Raw genomic sequence first — 16,535 nt, 5'->3', positions numbered from 1 at the left:
ATTGCTATTTGATACTAAACCAAACCATGTATCCTTCTGCAGCCTGGCACTGGAGGAGAAAGGAAACTGTTCGTTTTCTCCCTCCTGCTAGCTGGAATACGAGCAAGATGGCTGGAGCTCAAACATCCCTAACTGCCTCACGAAGCTTCACTGTAGGATGGTAGGGCAGCGAGCTGGAAGAGCCTCAGCTGTGACAGTCCTGAGGCTCTGGTCTATTTAAAGATGGAAAATGTCCTTGTTGTTTAATACTGCAGTTAAACCTCAGTCTAACTAGGGTGATAAAATTAGAATATCCATGACAGAAGTATTGGTTTTATTTTTCTCTAAAACAACTCTTCAGATTTCCTCATTACATAAATGAAAATATTATCTACCTAGATGGTCAATCCAAAATACTAGAAAATGGTTCTTGACCCCTACCACCCTTAGTAGCTCACCCGCGCCTCCACCCCTTGCAGTCTCCCAATCATAGTTAGTCAGGATTGAAGCACTTCTTGTTCCAAACACATCTGTCCATCTCTCCCACCCAGCATCAGAGACACACCCCAAGCATCTCCTATCTGAGCATGTGGCATCTTTTAGTCATTTTCTCTACTTTTATTCTTCCCACCGTCACTTTTTCTCCACATCATAGACACAACAACCTTTTTGTAAGATAAGTATTATGCTTTTATCATTCCTAAAACCCTCAGAGGCACTTCATATGGCACTTCAAGTAGAATGTAGCCATTTATCACGGCCCAGCAAGGCTGACCTGACTGATGACTAACAACCTCATGACCCTCCTCCCCAAACTCACCTCTCCAGTCTCTCCCTTTCCAGTCCTATTCAGCTCTCAGAATTAATCTTGCCTTTACTGCAGAGCAGCCTAGCCTTTGGGGAAGACCACATTTGACTCCTTTTGCTTGGGAAACTCTGCATCCAGTCTCTTTCTCCTCCTGACTTCATTGCAGATGTAACCTTCAGGGAAGATGGTCCCAGACCGTCACACCAAAAGCTGTTCCGTACCCTTAACACTTGAGCACATCATCCTGTTAACTAACTTCACAGAATGCATACAGTATGTTAGAACATTCATTTACCAGTCTCCCAAACTAGAATGTCAGGCTAATGAAAAGCTGGAAATGGTTTTTACCATCTCTATCAGCACCCTCATGTCTGTCCCACCTCCCTTGCTCTACAATTTTGCATGTGTTCAATCCCTTTTCGTCATCTGAGAACTTTGCCATAGCGTATATCTGCTGCCACCATTTCCGTATCAACTCCCCATCTCCTTATGTTCTCCGGGCTTGCCTTAACTGCCTGATCTTCTTGCCCGCACCTCCCAGGTGCTAGAATAACAGGTAGGCTCTACCGAACCCAACATCCCTTCACCCCCTGCCCCCCCACCCCCGTGTTCTCTGCTGTACTCTCCAGGTATCTTCCGTAAGGTCATCTACATTTGCTGCCAATCCTTCCATCTCTTCCAACTTTCTCTTGCACCCACTCAGTTGAATTTCTGCTCTATGAGCTCCACTTAAAGAAGGTCACTGAATCACTATTCTCACCAGTTTATTCCATCGCAATGTTTTGTACTCATCAGGAAGTTGACCTCATTGTACACTTTTCCTTGACTTTAGGTGAATGCAAAGACTTAGTGTTATCTAAACTCAATCTACTTAACTAACTTTTTTTTTTGCCAGTCCTTGTCTTACAATACTGGAAAAATCCAGAGCTTGGTCCTCAGCCCTTTTCCTTTCTCTGTCCAAAGTGTCTTCTATGATCTCACCCAGTGTCATACTTTAAATGCCATCAATATGTCACTGATTGCCAAATTTATTTCTCTTCCCCAAATCACATACTCATAAATGCTAGAACCAAGTATTTGAGCAAAAAGCTGGTTATCTTCAAGGATGTACTTAGCACCTATAACCATAGTCAACCCAGTACTCAACAGTAATCTGGTTAATAGACATTGCAAACTAAATAACCACAAAGAAAATTCCAAGTGTGATGGTCATTCACTAATTTCAAGCATTTTTTCTCTTGGTAAATGCAATGGCAGTTGTACATTCCAGATACACAGTGGTCAAGAGTGTTAGCTTATTCACAGGAACTCACAGAGACCAAGGCATCATGCACAGAGTCTACACTTGAAAGGAAAGGTGGACATATGCCCCCATCCCTAACCCAGAAGCAGCCTGCAATTGATAATCACTTAGAAATGAAAAATCAGTTTTCTACAAGGGAGTCTCCCTGGAGAAATAGCAGTTGACGACTGACACAAAATAAACTCAATGGCAGCATCACTGGAGATTCTCTGTCTTAAAATCTCACATCAGGACTTTTTTTTTTTTTTACTTTGCAGGTCCTTTGCTTATATATTATGGTTTCCAATTTGGGTGTTTTACAGGGGTTTTCTTCATGCAAACGTGTGTGTCTCTGTGTCTATATGTGTCTATATGTGAGGGTTTTTTTCCATTTGGCTCTTTTTCTTCTTTTGTTGTTTTGTCATATTCTGGTTTGTTTATTTTTTATAATCCTATTTTATTTTGTTATTCCATAGGTGGCTGTTTGTTTTCTAACAAAAGAAAGAGGAAAGTTGTGGATCCAGATGAGAGGAGAGAAGAGAAGAACTGAAAGAAATTGTGAGAGGAGAAACCATAATCAGCATATATGTAATTCTTTAAAATCTATTTTCAATAAAAGAAAAAAATTAAAAGAAGCCTAGCTTGCTTCAGACCTGAGAATTGCAGCATCTAGGAGAAGTGAAAGATTAAATATCACGAAGAAATCTACTGTGAATATCGAGGGAGTTTGCTTTGTTTTGTTGTTTGTTGTTTGTTTGTTTGTTTCATCCTCAGATCAGCAGTAAAATCCATGTCACAGAAATCTCAGGGACACATTCTTAAAGAAGGACATGGAGTAAAAGAATCCCATGCTGCCAATTCAGGACAATATTAGATTTAGTTGTTTGAACAGAGACTAATATGGGCACCATCTTGAAAAAGTAGGATTTTAAAAGGACAGACTACAGATGCAGTCTATGTTCATACCTAGACTCCTGAAGATCTTACTGGATTGACATCTATTTTTTAAATGGAGGAAGTACAGTGATGGAGATGTGACTCGGTGGTTAAAATCCCTCGCTAAGTAAGTGTGAACACCTCAGTTTAGATTCCCAGCCCATACATAAAAGGTAGGCAAAACCACATGGACTTTTAGCTTTGTTGCTGGTATGAGATGGATCGGGGACCATTGGAGCCTTTTGGTCAACCAGCTGAGCCAGAAAAACAAAAACAAAACAAAAAACAAAAAAACGGTGAACTCCAGGTGTAGTAATAGACTCCATCTTAAGAGAATAGAAAAGAGAGAGGAGAGCAAGTCTCCCTCCCTCCCTCCCTCTCTCTCTCTCTCTCTCTCTCTCTCTCTCTCTGTGTGTGTGTGTGTGTGTGTGTGTGTGTGTGTGTGTATGTGTGTCATACACACACACACACATGCGCGCGCACGCACACACACACACACCAGTTTTACAGTAGCAAACTGGATAGAACTTACAGACATACCATGGAATAAAAGGAAACCAGAAGTCTTCGGTTGAAGCAGAGGTCAAAATATGTTTATGAAGGAAATTTCAGAAGTAATGGAAATATAGAAATGGTAGGTTTGCTGATTTGGGTGATGGTTGTGTGCGTTTATATATTTTTCAAAACTCACTGAATTATATATTGAAGATCTTTATATTTTGATGAATGTAAAATGTAACTCAATTCTTTGAAAGAAAATAAAATTGACCTACAATGAATGTTTTGGAAGAAGGGGTAAAAGAGATAAATAGAAGCAAATTTCGTTATTACAGGATCTCCCACAGCCTTTAAAATGCTAATGTGCACAATGCATTTTTAAGAGAAGGCTATAAAGATGCAATATGTTCCAGATTTATTTACTTGCAGAACTTTTTCTTCACATATTTTAACATCTATAAAGCATTAATATTTTAGGAGCCAAGTGACTATAGAATGAAAAAGAAAAAAAAGTTCAGCAAGGGCTTCCAATCCTGCTCCAACTATATATATATATATTTTTTTTTTTTTACTCCAGCAATTTTTTAAAGCAACCAATTTCTGTTGGCCTGTTCAAAATAAACTAGTTATAAAAGGCACCCCATATGTAAGGCCCAATATTTTAGAATTCTGCCTCAAATAATGAATTGATTTGAGCTGTTGACCTTAAATGCTTCTGACAATAATAAGGCAGCTGCTGACCATTGATAACTGGAAGTTTTATGCTAAAGAAGCAGTCACTAATTTAAGTAACAACTCTCTTTCTGTCTCTGTAGGTCTCCATAGGGGTGGGGAGAAAAAAGAAAATGAAAGAAAGGAAGGAAGGAAGGAAGGAAGAAAGAAAGAAAGAAAGAAAGAACAGACAGACAAGCTGGGAAAGTTAAATCTTTTCTTTTCATTAATTTATTTACTTGTTCATTTTACATCCCAATCACACCCCTACCCCCACCCCCCACCAACCCACCCTGGCACATCAAGTCACATCAGGACTAAGTGCCTCCTCTTCCACTGATGCAAGACCAGGCTGCCCTGCTAGGGAAACAGGATCCAGAAGGAGGCAACGGACTCCAAATCAGACACAATCCCCACTTCAGTTGTTAGAGGACCCACTTGAGGACCAGGAAACTTAAATCTTAGCCTGACTTCCAGACTAGTGTCATCACAACCAAACTGCCACCCCCCCTTCCCCCTCCCCCATCCCCACCAAATGTAGTATTGCCCCATGTGAAGAGGCCTTTTGGGGTGAGGGTCATTTTCATAGCTGAGAGCCATCTAAAAATTCCCTCAGCAGCAAGACTGAGCACTACAGTCCAGCAGGGGGTGCTGGACAGCACATTCCGAGCCAACACACTGCAAACTCAGAAGGACTGTCTAATGTAGACTCAGTAGGGTGGAATATGATCAAAGCACACTGTATTTATATGCTTTCATATTAAAACATCATAGTGAAGTCCTGTTGTTGTGTACAATATGTAGGAATACAAATATCTTCCTTCCCAATCAGATTCACATCCCATTATTAGCAATCACGTCTATATTGCTTTATCCATAAAACTGCAAAAAATTGGGAGTAATCCTTTTTTATATATATATTTTATTTTTGCCCAGGCTGGCCTTGAACCTGCCACCTTACATGCCAAGCCCCCTAAATAGCTGAGATCACAGGCCTATGTCACATAAAGCCTTCAAAGCACACTAAACATGAATAAAACTTTTATTTCTTGTGAATCTAAAGGGAAAACCATGTACCCGACCACGAACAAGATACACACACCCCTCGTCTTTATGGGGCTTGAACTGCGTGTGATAAGCATCCAAGCGAAACACTGAAGAGGATGCTCAAGTCTTTGCCTCCACTGGGGAAGGACAGTTCGTGCAAGCTCCCTAAAAGGAAAGTCAGTAACATCAGGAAGAGTAAAAGCATGTGGGCTTATAATATGCAGGCAAATCTATAACTGTACTTAGCTCGAGATTAACATTCTGAAGCAGATGCACGGCCAATCCTATTCCTTCGCATGCAGATGAGGAAACCAAGTGCGGAGATTAAAGAGGCTTCATCAAAAGGTCATGGGGGTTGGGGGGTGGGTGGGGGAACAAGTGGCCAAGCTGGGGTTCTCAACTTGGAAGCTGCACCTTAGAAATTCACAAGGTGAATACAGAAAGAGAGGGAGAGCCGTCCAGGCTCCAGTCTCAAGGAACCACAAGCACACACATGAAAAGCAACAACAGAACCATGAAAGATCAGGCTGCAGACTGGGGTGCCCATAGGAAAGCTATGGAAGTCTAGACCTGAAAGTAGGAGCCCCTGAAAATGAGCAGACTAAGAAAAGAGTTGTGTACCCCCTCAAAGAAGTGATAAGGGATACAGACAAGAGGGTGGTAATGATTTATTTTTCCTACAGTCAGTAATAACTTTAAGAGGAATAAAATGGCTAGTGTGAAATGTAGAGCATCCTGTAAGCCAGGCATGGGCTAAATAGTTGTGCATGCCATCTGATGCTTCACTATGACCCAGTGATGAAGCTAATATCACCCTGGTTGACAAGGAAGAACACTGGGTTCCAAAGGCAACTGCGTTAGGTTATAAGAGTTACAACGCTAGGATTCTAAACCAACGGACAGTGACTCCCCACCAACTCTGTCCAACGCTGACCCCACAAAGCGTGCATCCCACGCAGAAGGCCAGCATCCTAGTGACAGACAGGTAGCCAATCCGAGAAGTGATGTGGGGCTCCTCCTCACTGCGGGCTGAGCAGAGGAGAGCTGAGAAGTGTGCGTGGATGAGAGGGAATGCTGGGTGCCTAGAGAGACAGGCACGGAGGAGGAGGGAAGGGCTGGGGGGAACCATAAGTGATGATTCCACGAGCCAGGAGGACGTGTGGCAATGAGCCCTGAGAGAGCAGCTCAGGATGGACAGCGACAAGGTCGCCTGGGTCACAGACGAAGGATCTAGAAGGCAGCTCACTACCATGCGGATTTGGTGGGCAACCCATTGAAGGCATGGGCGTGGCTGGCTGGAGAGTGTAACGCGCAGGAGAAAAACCGGATAGACAGAACCCGCAGATAGCCCCTCGTGTTCAGGAAATAACCCACTGTCTTACCCATAGATGTAATAAGCACATCTACCTCCCTTAAAAACCACGTGGAAAGGGCCTCTTTTACACAGGAATCACCTTGCCATTAGCTGGGGGGGGGGGAGGGCAGCAGCGGGGGGAGAGTGGGGGGAGATGGGGGTTAGAACAAAAACCTTCATATTCTAACATGAAGTTTTCAATTACTTCTTGGTGATTTTTTTTTTCAGATGAAGAAAAAAATAAGTTTAGCTAAGTGACACGTACACAGAGCGATAGTGTGTGTGTGTGTGTGTGTGTGTGTGTGTGTGTGTGTGTGTGTGTGTGTGTTAAATACGTTTAACTAACGGAAAAGTATTCTAATAGTTTATCAGTCACTGCCACAGACTTCCTGGCTCCTCTGAACTCATGTTGCAGAGGTCAGCCATCCCTCTTGGACACATCACCCCTGGCTTGGACAGGAGTGCTGGATGCTTCCAAATCCTAGGGCATTTTCTAGCCTTATTTATCTTCTCTCCTCACTCTTTACCCCCTCAGCGTATAATCTGACCGCCTTGCGACCACTTGCCTTATTAAGAATCTGTCTTACTTGGCTGTCTCTCCATTCGCTCTTTTTTTTTTTTTTTTTAAGCAAAAGTTCCCAATTAACCTGTAGCAGATGGAGGAATGGGGTGGGGGCTGTTTGGTCCGCCCTTCCTGGCTCTCACCACCTTGCAGGGTATGACACTGTGACAGAGGGAGGTGTGAGGAAGGAGGCTTCCCGGAGCTGCTTGCTTATTCGCCTGGAAACCAGGGAGCCTGTAGGTGCAGGCTATTCTCCCTACTTTCCCTGCGGCTCTTCTGTGTGACTTTGAGAGGGGCTCCCGGGCGACTGATTCCTCACCAAGCGCCCTCCTCGCTGAGGCTCGCAGCTCGCTCCGGGAGGGAGGGAGGAAAGAAGGGAGGGAGGACCCCCGGAGTCGAGCAGTGGCAGCGGCAGAGACAGCCAGCACAGACCTCAACCATACTGGAACTGGTATGCAGTTTTTGAAATCAGCAGAGACAGAAATCAAATTACTATCATCTGATGCTGCTGGAGGCTCAAAGAAGGGGGATTCCACACCGGCTCAGTCACCAGGCGACAAGCGAGTCACAGAAGAGCGGACCCTGGCGACGATGAATGTAAGTTCTTGGGCTGCTGCTGTCTTTTACTGCTATGGGATTTTCTTTCTGGTTAAAGTCACGCTTGGTCAGGATGCCGTCATTGCCGTGAGAATTTCTGGTGTGGAAAGTTCCCTGCTGCTCTTCGGGACGCGTTTTCCTTTCATTAACTAAACCAGAGAGAGAGAGATGCAAGCTGAAATTCCTGACCGCCGCTGCAGGGTTTCTGCCTGAGACTAAGAAGGGTTAACCCGAGTATTTCCAACTACGATGGTATTAACACTGCATAGGTTTTTAATTGATATCCTTAATCTAGAGGGCACACAGCCCTCCCTCCTTATTTTGGATTGCATGCTGTTTTAACTTTGTGATGGCTGAAGTCGTGAAGGCAGCATCTACAGCCCGACAATTAGCTCAAACAGATTTCCACGGGTTGCAAAACTTTTCTTCCTTAACCAGGAGCCCAGTGGCGACCGTAAATGCTCAAAGCTGCCTTTTTGCCTTTGCTTCCGTGAGAACTTACCGCCCAGCGGTGGACTCTTCCTAGCACTGTGAAGGGGAGGCACACAAGAGCCATCACACCCCTGTAACTCTTACTATGGGAGAGGAAAAGGCAGCGAGAGGAGTCACCACGCATGGTCTCGGCTTCAGCCCCGTCCTAGCGCCAGGACATGAAGATGAACGGTGAGCCCTGGCTGTGACTTGCTTAATCTCTCCGCACACTTCGTCTGCCACGACTTCCGGCTTAGACATGGAAATTCTTTGCGAAGACAACACTTCTCTGAGCTCAATCCCAAACTCCTTAATGCAATTAGATGGTGATTCGAGGCTCTACCGTCCTGACTTCAACTCCAGGGACGCTAACAGCTCTGAGGCATCGAACTGGACAATTGATGCTGGGAACAGAACTAACTTCTCCTGCGAAGGGTACCTCCCACCGACATGCCTGTCTATTCTTCATCGCCAGGAAAAGAACTGGTCGGCTTTATTGACAGCTGTCGTGATTGTTCTAACCATTGCTGGCAACATACTGGTCATCATGGCTGTGTCCCTAGAGAAAAAGCTTCAGAATGCTACCAACTATTTCCTGATGTCACTGGCCATAGCTGATATGCTGTTGGGTTTCCTTGTCATGCCGGTGTCTATGTTAACCATCCTGTACGGTGAGTTAGCATGTCAGCTGTCCCCATTATAGCCCCAAAAGAGCATGTGCATGCTGTTGGCAGAGGGACCCTGGGCTTGGGAGAGAAAGGCACCTTTGTTTCAGTCTTAAAGTTCTATTTTACTTGAGAAAAAAAAAACAATAATCAGACAACATAATCACTGGTTCAGTTTTGTGCTCTAAAATGGATAAAATTTTGGTAGAGAAATTTATCATCTGCATTTCCAATACTCCGCGAGCATAGCGGAACTGTCATTCTGTGTGCTTTTTGCGCTCATTGCCAGCCCCGGGACAGAACAGTTTTATCTTTTTGTCACATAGTTCTCAGCACTTCTAATGGAGTGGTAAAGCCTTCCCAATTACCTTGGAACGTTTGCAGAGAGAGCATTAGTGGCAGAGTGGGTTTAATGTTAAAATATTCAGAGTCTCCATTAGAATAAATGAATTGCTATGGTTTTTAACTGCCCAACCCCCACCCCGAAGCCCGAAGAAGCCAATATGAAGGAGAGCCTTTGAATTACACCCTCAACTCTTTAAAAATGTATACACATAAACTCCTCCTGTCTGGTTTTAGGGAAGGGTGGAAAACAAACTGAAAGCTCTTAGTCTTGCTTCCTTCACAACCCAGTTTGATGGTGTCAAACTTCTCAGGAAGTCGGCAAACACTGGGACGGCTTTCATGGGAGAGCCGAATGCGATAGTCTTTCAAATCATGAGTAATACAGGCAGACTCCTCCTAACATAGAGCAAAGGAACGAATACTCATTCAGTCAGAATGCTGGCACATGCACTCAGCAGTTACCAGGGGTATGGGCAGTTTTAAGGGGGGATGCTCTGGCCAAGTCCTAGAGGCTACAATATGAACATGTCTACCTAACCCTGAAAAGCTTCAAGGAGGAAGGAGACAAGCCAGGAATAGCAAGCATCCATTGGTAAAGACCAGCCGGGCTTGACCATTCAAATGACACACCCGAATAATTCCATTTAATTTGCTTATCATTTCTCAGCCACTCGGGAGGGGCTTTCACTTCCTAAAACCCTGGCCAGACCGCAGAGGCAAACTCTACTGTGGGTGGGAGGCGTGACTCTGCAAGAACCCAAACCACAGGAGGAAGGCAGAGTGACCCGCTGGGCAGCAGGGGCAGCCCTGGCCACGTAGGAAGTGCAGCAGGTCCCTGGTTTCAGCTCAGGGTACAAGGCTGCCCCCTAGCGACAACTTCTGAGTGTGCAGTCTGCATCCGCCCAGAGTCCGCTAGACCCTACCAGGCTGGTCCTGCACCTTCCCAAGCGGGCTAGTCACAAATTTGTCTTCCACAAGTGTTTTCTTCTTATCCCTTGGAGGACACTTTGAGGAGAGAAGGATCTGCTTTCCATCATCCCTCCCAAAACTAACATCAGTTCCAGCAGCAGAGCCAGTTACTGCTAAGAGAGCCTTTCAGTATAGGCTGTTTATGAGACGATAACTAGAAGGCTTGGAGTGAGACTTGGGTCCAGCATCCTTTCCTTTTCTGAATACCCCTGGGGGCAGCAGGGTAGAGATAAGACTTGTGCATAAGAAGGGCTTGCTGAGCTTGAGCTCGGTGGTACTATCCTAAAGAAATGACTCATCCCTCTAATCAGCCTTCCTATTTTCAGGCAGATGCAGTATCGTTCTTCGTTTTGTTAGCAGAGCTAGCTAACAGTTTACCCAAGGGTTTGGTCCTCTCCAAAACACACAGGGAGGAGAAGGACAATTCGTTTACATCCTCAAGGCATACTCCATCTTCCTAAGACAGCAGAGAACCTGCCAAACCTCCTGTATCAGGCTCTGGGAGGTTTCTAACCTCTTTGCTGTTGGGGGCCCACCTTCAGCCATCCTCCAGAGAGAATGATTTAATTGGTCCAAAGCTCTTCCAGCTGATTGTGCTGTTCATGGGGCATGGGGGGAGGGGTATGGGGGAGGGGACACCTTTGCACCTTTGCCCTAAGCAGCTCCCTGCTCAATGGGAGGAGTTCCAATACCAGCCTCAGCAGGATGATTTCTAAGGTTTGTTTTGTTTTGTTTTGTTTTGTTTTGTTTGAAAAATGCATCTTCCAGCCTGCCTTAGGCTTACTGGATCAGAATCGCCAGAGGTGGGTCCCCATTTTAAGGAGACAACTGCGAAGACACCCTTGATTTTCTTCACTGTCCTCACCTTTTCTCATATGCCCCAATTTTGAGTTTAATAAAACATTAGAGGACTGTGTGTCATAAGTAAAGGCATTCTAGAGGTAGATTTGAAGCCATTTAGCCACACTACCACTAACTGCCTGCCTGTGTGAGAGTGGACATGTCTAAAAATGACTAAAATCAGAACAACCATAGGGGCCTTAACTCCAGAGAAAATCACATGGATTAATAATATCCTTATGTGACTGGTACCTCAATTAAAGAACTCAGAACAGACCTCTGGATAAGTTGTTAAACAAAAATAGCTTTGCCAGGTGGAACAGGAATAAGAGACCCATTCAAAAAGAACAAGCAAGCAAGTTCCCTTTTTGCTAATACAACTCCATGGGCCAGAGGCATTCAAACCTGCACTTATCAGCACCACCGTGGTGTACACTTGCCATTTGTCCAAATGTTGAAAGTCTCTTGTAGTTCCCTTCATTGTCACCTAGGCCCATTCCTAAGTTTTAAACAGTTGTCCCGGGGTACAGACCACACAGGCCAGGAAGCGTTGGAGCTGCTTGCTGATGCGAAACTTCTGCACCGCAGGGTACCGATGGCCTCTGCCTAGCAAGCTCTGTGCAGTGTGGATTTACCTGGATGTGCTCTTCTCCACGGCCTCCATCATGCACCTCTGTGCCATCTCACTGGACCGCTATGTTGCCATCCAGAACCCCATTCACCATAGCCGCTTCAACTCCAGAACCAAAGCCTTCCTGAAAATCATCGCCGTGTGGACCATATCTGTAGGTAAGCTGGACCAACTGATAGGGTCGCGTTTCAAACTAAAGTGGGAGTCCATCCTTTGCCGGGAGACATGTTCTGTTTGGTTGCGCTGAAACCTGATGCTCCAAGTCTGTTGTTTCGTGTGTTGCATGGTATGGCTCAACCTCGTGAATACTGGAGTTGTTTTAGGCAAGGAAAATCCGGTGGCTGACAGGCATCTGTTTGTATCGTTTCTCACACGTAAGAATAAGCACCCTCGCAGAGCCTGAGTAAAAATTGACTGTGTTCTTTCTCACATCCAAGCTCAGTGCTCCAAGTCTGGGGTCTCCCAGAAGGCTGAGTTTTGTCATTACTGGACTTGTGGATGCTGAAGAATCAAGGACACTTGTCCTAGACAGTATAGGCCTTGGAGTGGGCGGGGAGGGGGTCCAGAGAAGGGCAGAAGCTGAGGATCGAGGCAACAATTGTTTAAGAGCTGGGCATTTCAGGTGTCTGGTGCCTCTGTGGCCTTTTTTTTTTTTTTTTTCCTGCTATAATATCCACACCAAAGGATTCCAACCTACTTCAGTTAGGCCGATTACACACACTCACCTCTTCCTAGTATTGATCTTCTGTCACCATAATAGGATCTAAAGGGGCAGCTCTCAGGCAGCCAAGTCAATTGTACCTGTCACCTCAGTAGATTTGGTTTGTAATCAAAGCTTCCCTGAGACCTGTTGTAAGTCCCAAAGCTTTTCAGACAGAAATGCTGTGCTTGCTAAGGCCCATGGGATGTGATAGCTACTTTCAGGAGAGACCGCAAAATTTGATGGTAGGTTAAAATTTCAGGATTCATTTGATACAACTCGCCACTTTATAATAAAAATACATATCCATGGGGCTGGAGAGATGGCTCAGCATCCAAGCACTTGCTGCTCTTGCAAAGGACCTGTTTTTTGCTTGCCAGCACCTAACAATCATGGCTCATAGCCATGATTGAATCCAAGAGATTCATCAGCCTTTTCTGACCTCTGAGAGCACCAGGAAGACACACACACTGCAGACATGTAGGTAGGCAAAAATGCCCCTCCACATGAAATAAAAACAACTTTTAAAATGCCTATCAGAAATAGCAAGCACAGTTTGTGATCATTGATTTCTTCCCTGCTAATAACAGGAGTTAATGTGACGCGATCTCCATTTTACAGGTAAGGAAATTAATGTTCTAAGAAGGAAGTGGGGTGCACATGTGCTGCGAGCACGGGCACAGTGAGGAGCACCCTCTCTGGCTCTGATCGTAACAACGACGAATTAGATGTTACACAGCATCTTTGCACATTTTGGAAAAGCCTCCTGTTTTCCATCTTGAGCCTTACATTATCCCTTGAGGTCAGCAGCCCAGACAATCCCACTGTGTTAGGGATCCTTAGGACACAGGACTTGTGGTGTCCTGGGTCAGACAGGTCTGACTCACTACCTATCGAAGCTGCTTGTCACTGCTGTGGAGATCCCATAGGCTTAGGTGGCTAAGTGCTCCTAGGAGAGAGTGATGGTTGATGGCCACTAGCCAGATTACCAGAGAAGGAAACAAGATGCACAAAGGGTCAGGTGCAACTCATGAAGCCAGTACACCACCTTCACTGCACAGACTGTCTGTCCCATTAGCTAAGCAGAGAACTGAAATGATCCATCACCATTTTCTTGGTGTGTATGTGTGTTTGTATGTTATGGAGGTTCGTGTGTGTGCACATTCAATGTGGTGGCCGAAGGCTGATGCCAAGCATCTTCTTCAGTTTATCTATGTTTTATGAGGCAGGGTCTCTTGCTTGAACCCAGGGCCTTGTCAATTTGACTAGTCTAGCCAGCTGGTTTGCTCCAGGAGTCCTGTCTCTGCCTCCTGAGGGCTGGGGTTACAGGTAGTCCACCTAACATTATTTACGCAAGCCCTGAGAATCGAACTCAGGTCCTCCTATTGTACTACAAGGACTTGTACCCACTGAGCCATCTCTCCAGTCCCAGAGTCCGTTATCTTTTACCCTCATCTGCAACAACTCCCCATCTCCGTCAAGCTTCGTGATGGCACCAGTAGCAAAGGTTAGAGATGCTGAACCTTGCCACAGACCCAATCATGTCTGAGTCACCTTGTAGATAAGTTCGTCACACCGGATGGCAGAACTTAGAGCCAAGAGTCAACTCAGGCCAATCCAGCTCTGAAGTCTGGACTTTATCTATTACCTAATAAGGCTGGATGCCCTGGCTCCCTCTGGCTGCCATCCCAGGATGGAGACAGGTTGGAATGGGTTGGGAGGATGCTGACCAATGGTCCACATTAAAAAAGAGTCATTCAGAAAGTATCGTCTCTCTGTTCTGATACTCAGATGAACAGAGAGAGAGAGAGAGAGAGAGAGAGAGAGAGAGAGAGAGAGAGAGACGGAGGGAGGGAGGGAGGGAGGGAGGGAGGGAGGGAGGGAGGAATAGTAAGAAGACTAGATGTCACACAACCTGTGTGGTGAGTTCTGAGATGCAAGCAGGCAAGAGAGGCTAAAAAATAAAATCAGTTCTACTTCTTCCTGACTTTTCTTCTCTTGTTCCTGTTTCTACTGTTCTGCTTGGCCTTGAGGTTTTTAGTGTGCTCTGCATGTGGCTTTATGCTTGGATCCTTATTCCAGCTGGAATTTTTTTTTCCAGTTTTCGTTGTTTTGTTGTGGGTTTTAATCATGTATAGTCAACAAAAGCAACTGATTTCAAGATATACACGGTGGTGATTGAATGTACAAATATTTTGTAAAAATAAATACCACAATCAAATTAGTTAATTCATCCATCCTCTCACCAAGATGCCTTCTATTCTGCAGTCAGAACATGGAGAAAACTACAAGCTGTGAAACTCAAAATTAGCAGATGCCGACACACGCCATTCACAAGATCCCCTGAACTAACGCATCTCCCGATTCGCTCATCTGTCTCTGGTAATAGAACCACTCTTGCCAGAGAAGAAATATCCTGAAGATATGCTTGTACCCTCACTTCCAGTTAACAGATTATTTAAACAGTGAAGCCCAGGAAATCAATTTTTCCCAGAGTCCCATGCTGAGGGAAGGGAAAGACTGAAGCCCTGGTACCAGGCAGAAAAAGACATGCATCTCCAAAAGAGAGCTCACACTGGTCTGATGTCTTATCAGCCCACTTTGCAGGACAGACCAGAGCCTGGACAATGATGCTCAGTGCCGAGTGTACCATGCTTTGGCCAAGACTGTTTAACAATACTTTTTACCCTCCATTGAAATCTAAGGCTCATGTCAGGAGTCCAAAGATGGACTTGGGGGGCGGGGGTCACTGAAAGTCTTTGTTCTTCAGAAAGTGCCCATACTGATTAAACCCCCTTCCTCTGCATCTCTGAGTAGTTCTCTTTAACTGGCATATGGCTTGTTGGGAGCTGCCAGAGGCCAGATTTTTAACCCTAAAATCCCTGCTAACAGTAAATGTCATGCTATGGTTTCCATAAATTCAACCTTTCTTTTTTGTTTTTACTTTTTTATTAATTTATTCATATTATATCTCAATTGTTATCCCATCCCTTGTATCCTCCCGTTCCTCCCTCCCTCCCACTTTCACTCTATTCCCCTCCCCTATGTCTGTGACTAAGGGGGACCTCCTCCCCCTCTATATGATCATAGGGTATCAAGTCTCTTCTTGATAGCTGTTATCAAATTCAACCTTTCTTAAATTCCATGTATGAGTGGGATCATTTATCCTTGCAAGGCCTTTCAGACTTATCCATGCTGCTGGAAATGGGCAGGTTTGTTTCTATGGCCGCATAGTTTCTACGGCAGTCCTATTTGTACATTGCCTGCTTTGCTTTCAATGACAGTTAAACATTTTATGGAATCCATCACAGAACTTTTCTTCAGCTTACTGAAATGTTGCGTTTTCTTGATAACTGATGGATACAGAGCCAAACTTGAATATACAGTCAAACTTGCATCTCTGTGGTTTCTTCTCCTAGCTTCCTTTAATGAAGTTCAGAGGCTGCCATTTTTCCTCTGAGGTCTTTACATGAGTGAGGAGTATGTATTTTCAAAGGGTTGTATAGAACTTAGTCCTTACTCTACAGTGCCATTTAATGTATTATATATAATAAATTTATAATATGTCCTATAATTATATGTATATTAATATATTATATATAATTTCCAAGAGGTATAAAAGAATGTGCCTTGGGCTCTTTATGGTTAAAAGTGATTCCACTTGCTGCACATACATGGTTATTAGCTACATAGAAATTTTATCTTTCATTCTGATTTTTACTCATTATCAAATGCTCACTTCATTTCTAGTGATGCCTCTTGCCTTAAAAAATCAACTCCATAGGGACTGTATTTGTGCCAGATTTCTTTCCTTTTTTGGCTATATTTCACTCTATCCTATTGTCAAAGTGTGACTTTGTGTTTTAAGTGTGTTACCAAGATAGAAGGATACCTAGTTTTTAAAAATCCAATCCATCTTTGTCTTTAAAAAAAGAAAAAAATTATTTTTAGTGTGTGTGTGTGTGTGTGTGTGTGTGTGTGTGTGTGTGTGTGTGTGTGTGCTTGTAGGTGCTTGCACGTGAGCACAGGTGTCTGTGGGGCCAGAGGTGTGATTCCTCTGGAGCTGGAGTTACAAACAATTGTGAGCTGCCTGACATGGATGACGGGACCTGGGTCCTCTGAACTGCAGCAGTTGCTCCT

General features: G+C 44.5%; 1 protein-coding gene across 2 annotated transcripts in view; it reads left to right on the top strand.

Annotated features, from left to right (window-relative positions):
- The first annotated feature begins 6,228 nt into the window (after positions 1–6,228).
- HTR2A (5-hydroxytryptamine receptor 2A) overlaps positions 6,229–16,535 on the top strand; it is a 70,403-nt gene continuing 60,096 nt past the window's right edge. Inside the window, exons 1-3 of one of the 2 annotated variants that reach the window (XM_084767886.1) lie at positions 6,229–6,246; positions 7,650–8,916; positions 11,653–11,853. In XM_084767886.1, the coding sequence (XP_084624012.1) occupies positions 8,505–8,916; positions 11,653–11,853 (613 nt within the window). In that variant the 5' untranslated portion in view covers positions 6,229–6,246; positions 7,650–8,504. Of the gene's footprint in view, positions 6,247–7,552; positions 8,917–11,652; positions 11,854–16,535 lie in introns of those variants that run through there. The other variant, XM_084767887.1, reaches the window with a different exon arrangement.

The sequence above is a fragment of the Acomys minous genome (genome assembly GCF_964271855.1).
Source record: "Acomys minous genome assembly, chromosome: 18".
In the NCBI taxonomy this organism is placed as follows: Eukaryota; Metazoa; Chordata; class Mammalia; order Rodentia; family Muridae; genus Acomys; species Acomys minous.
Note: the sequence above shows the minus strand (reverse complement) of the source record. Positions and strands in the feature narration are given on the sequence as shown.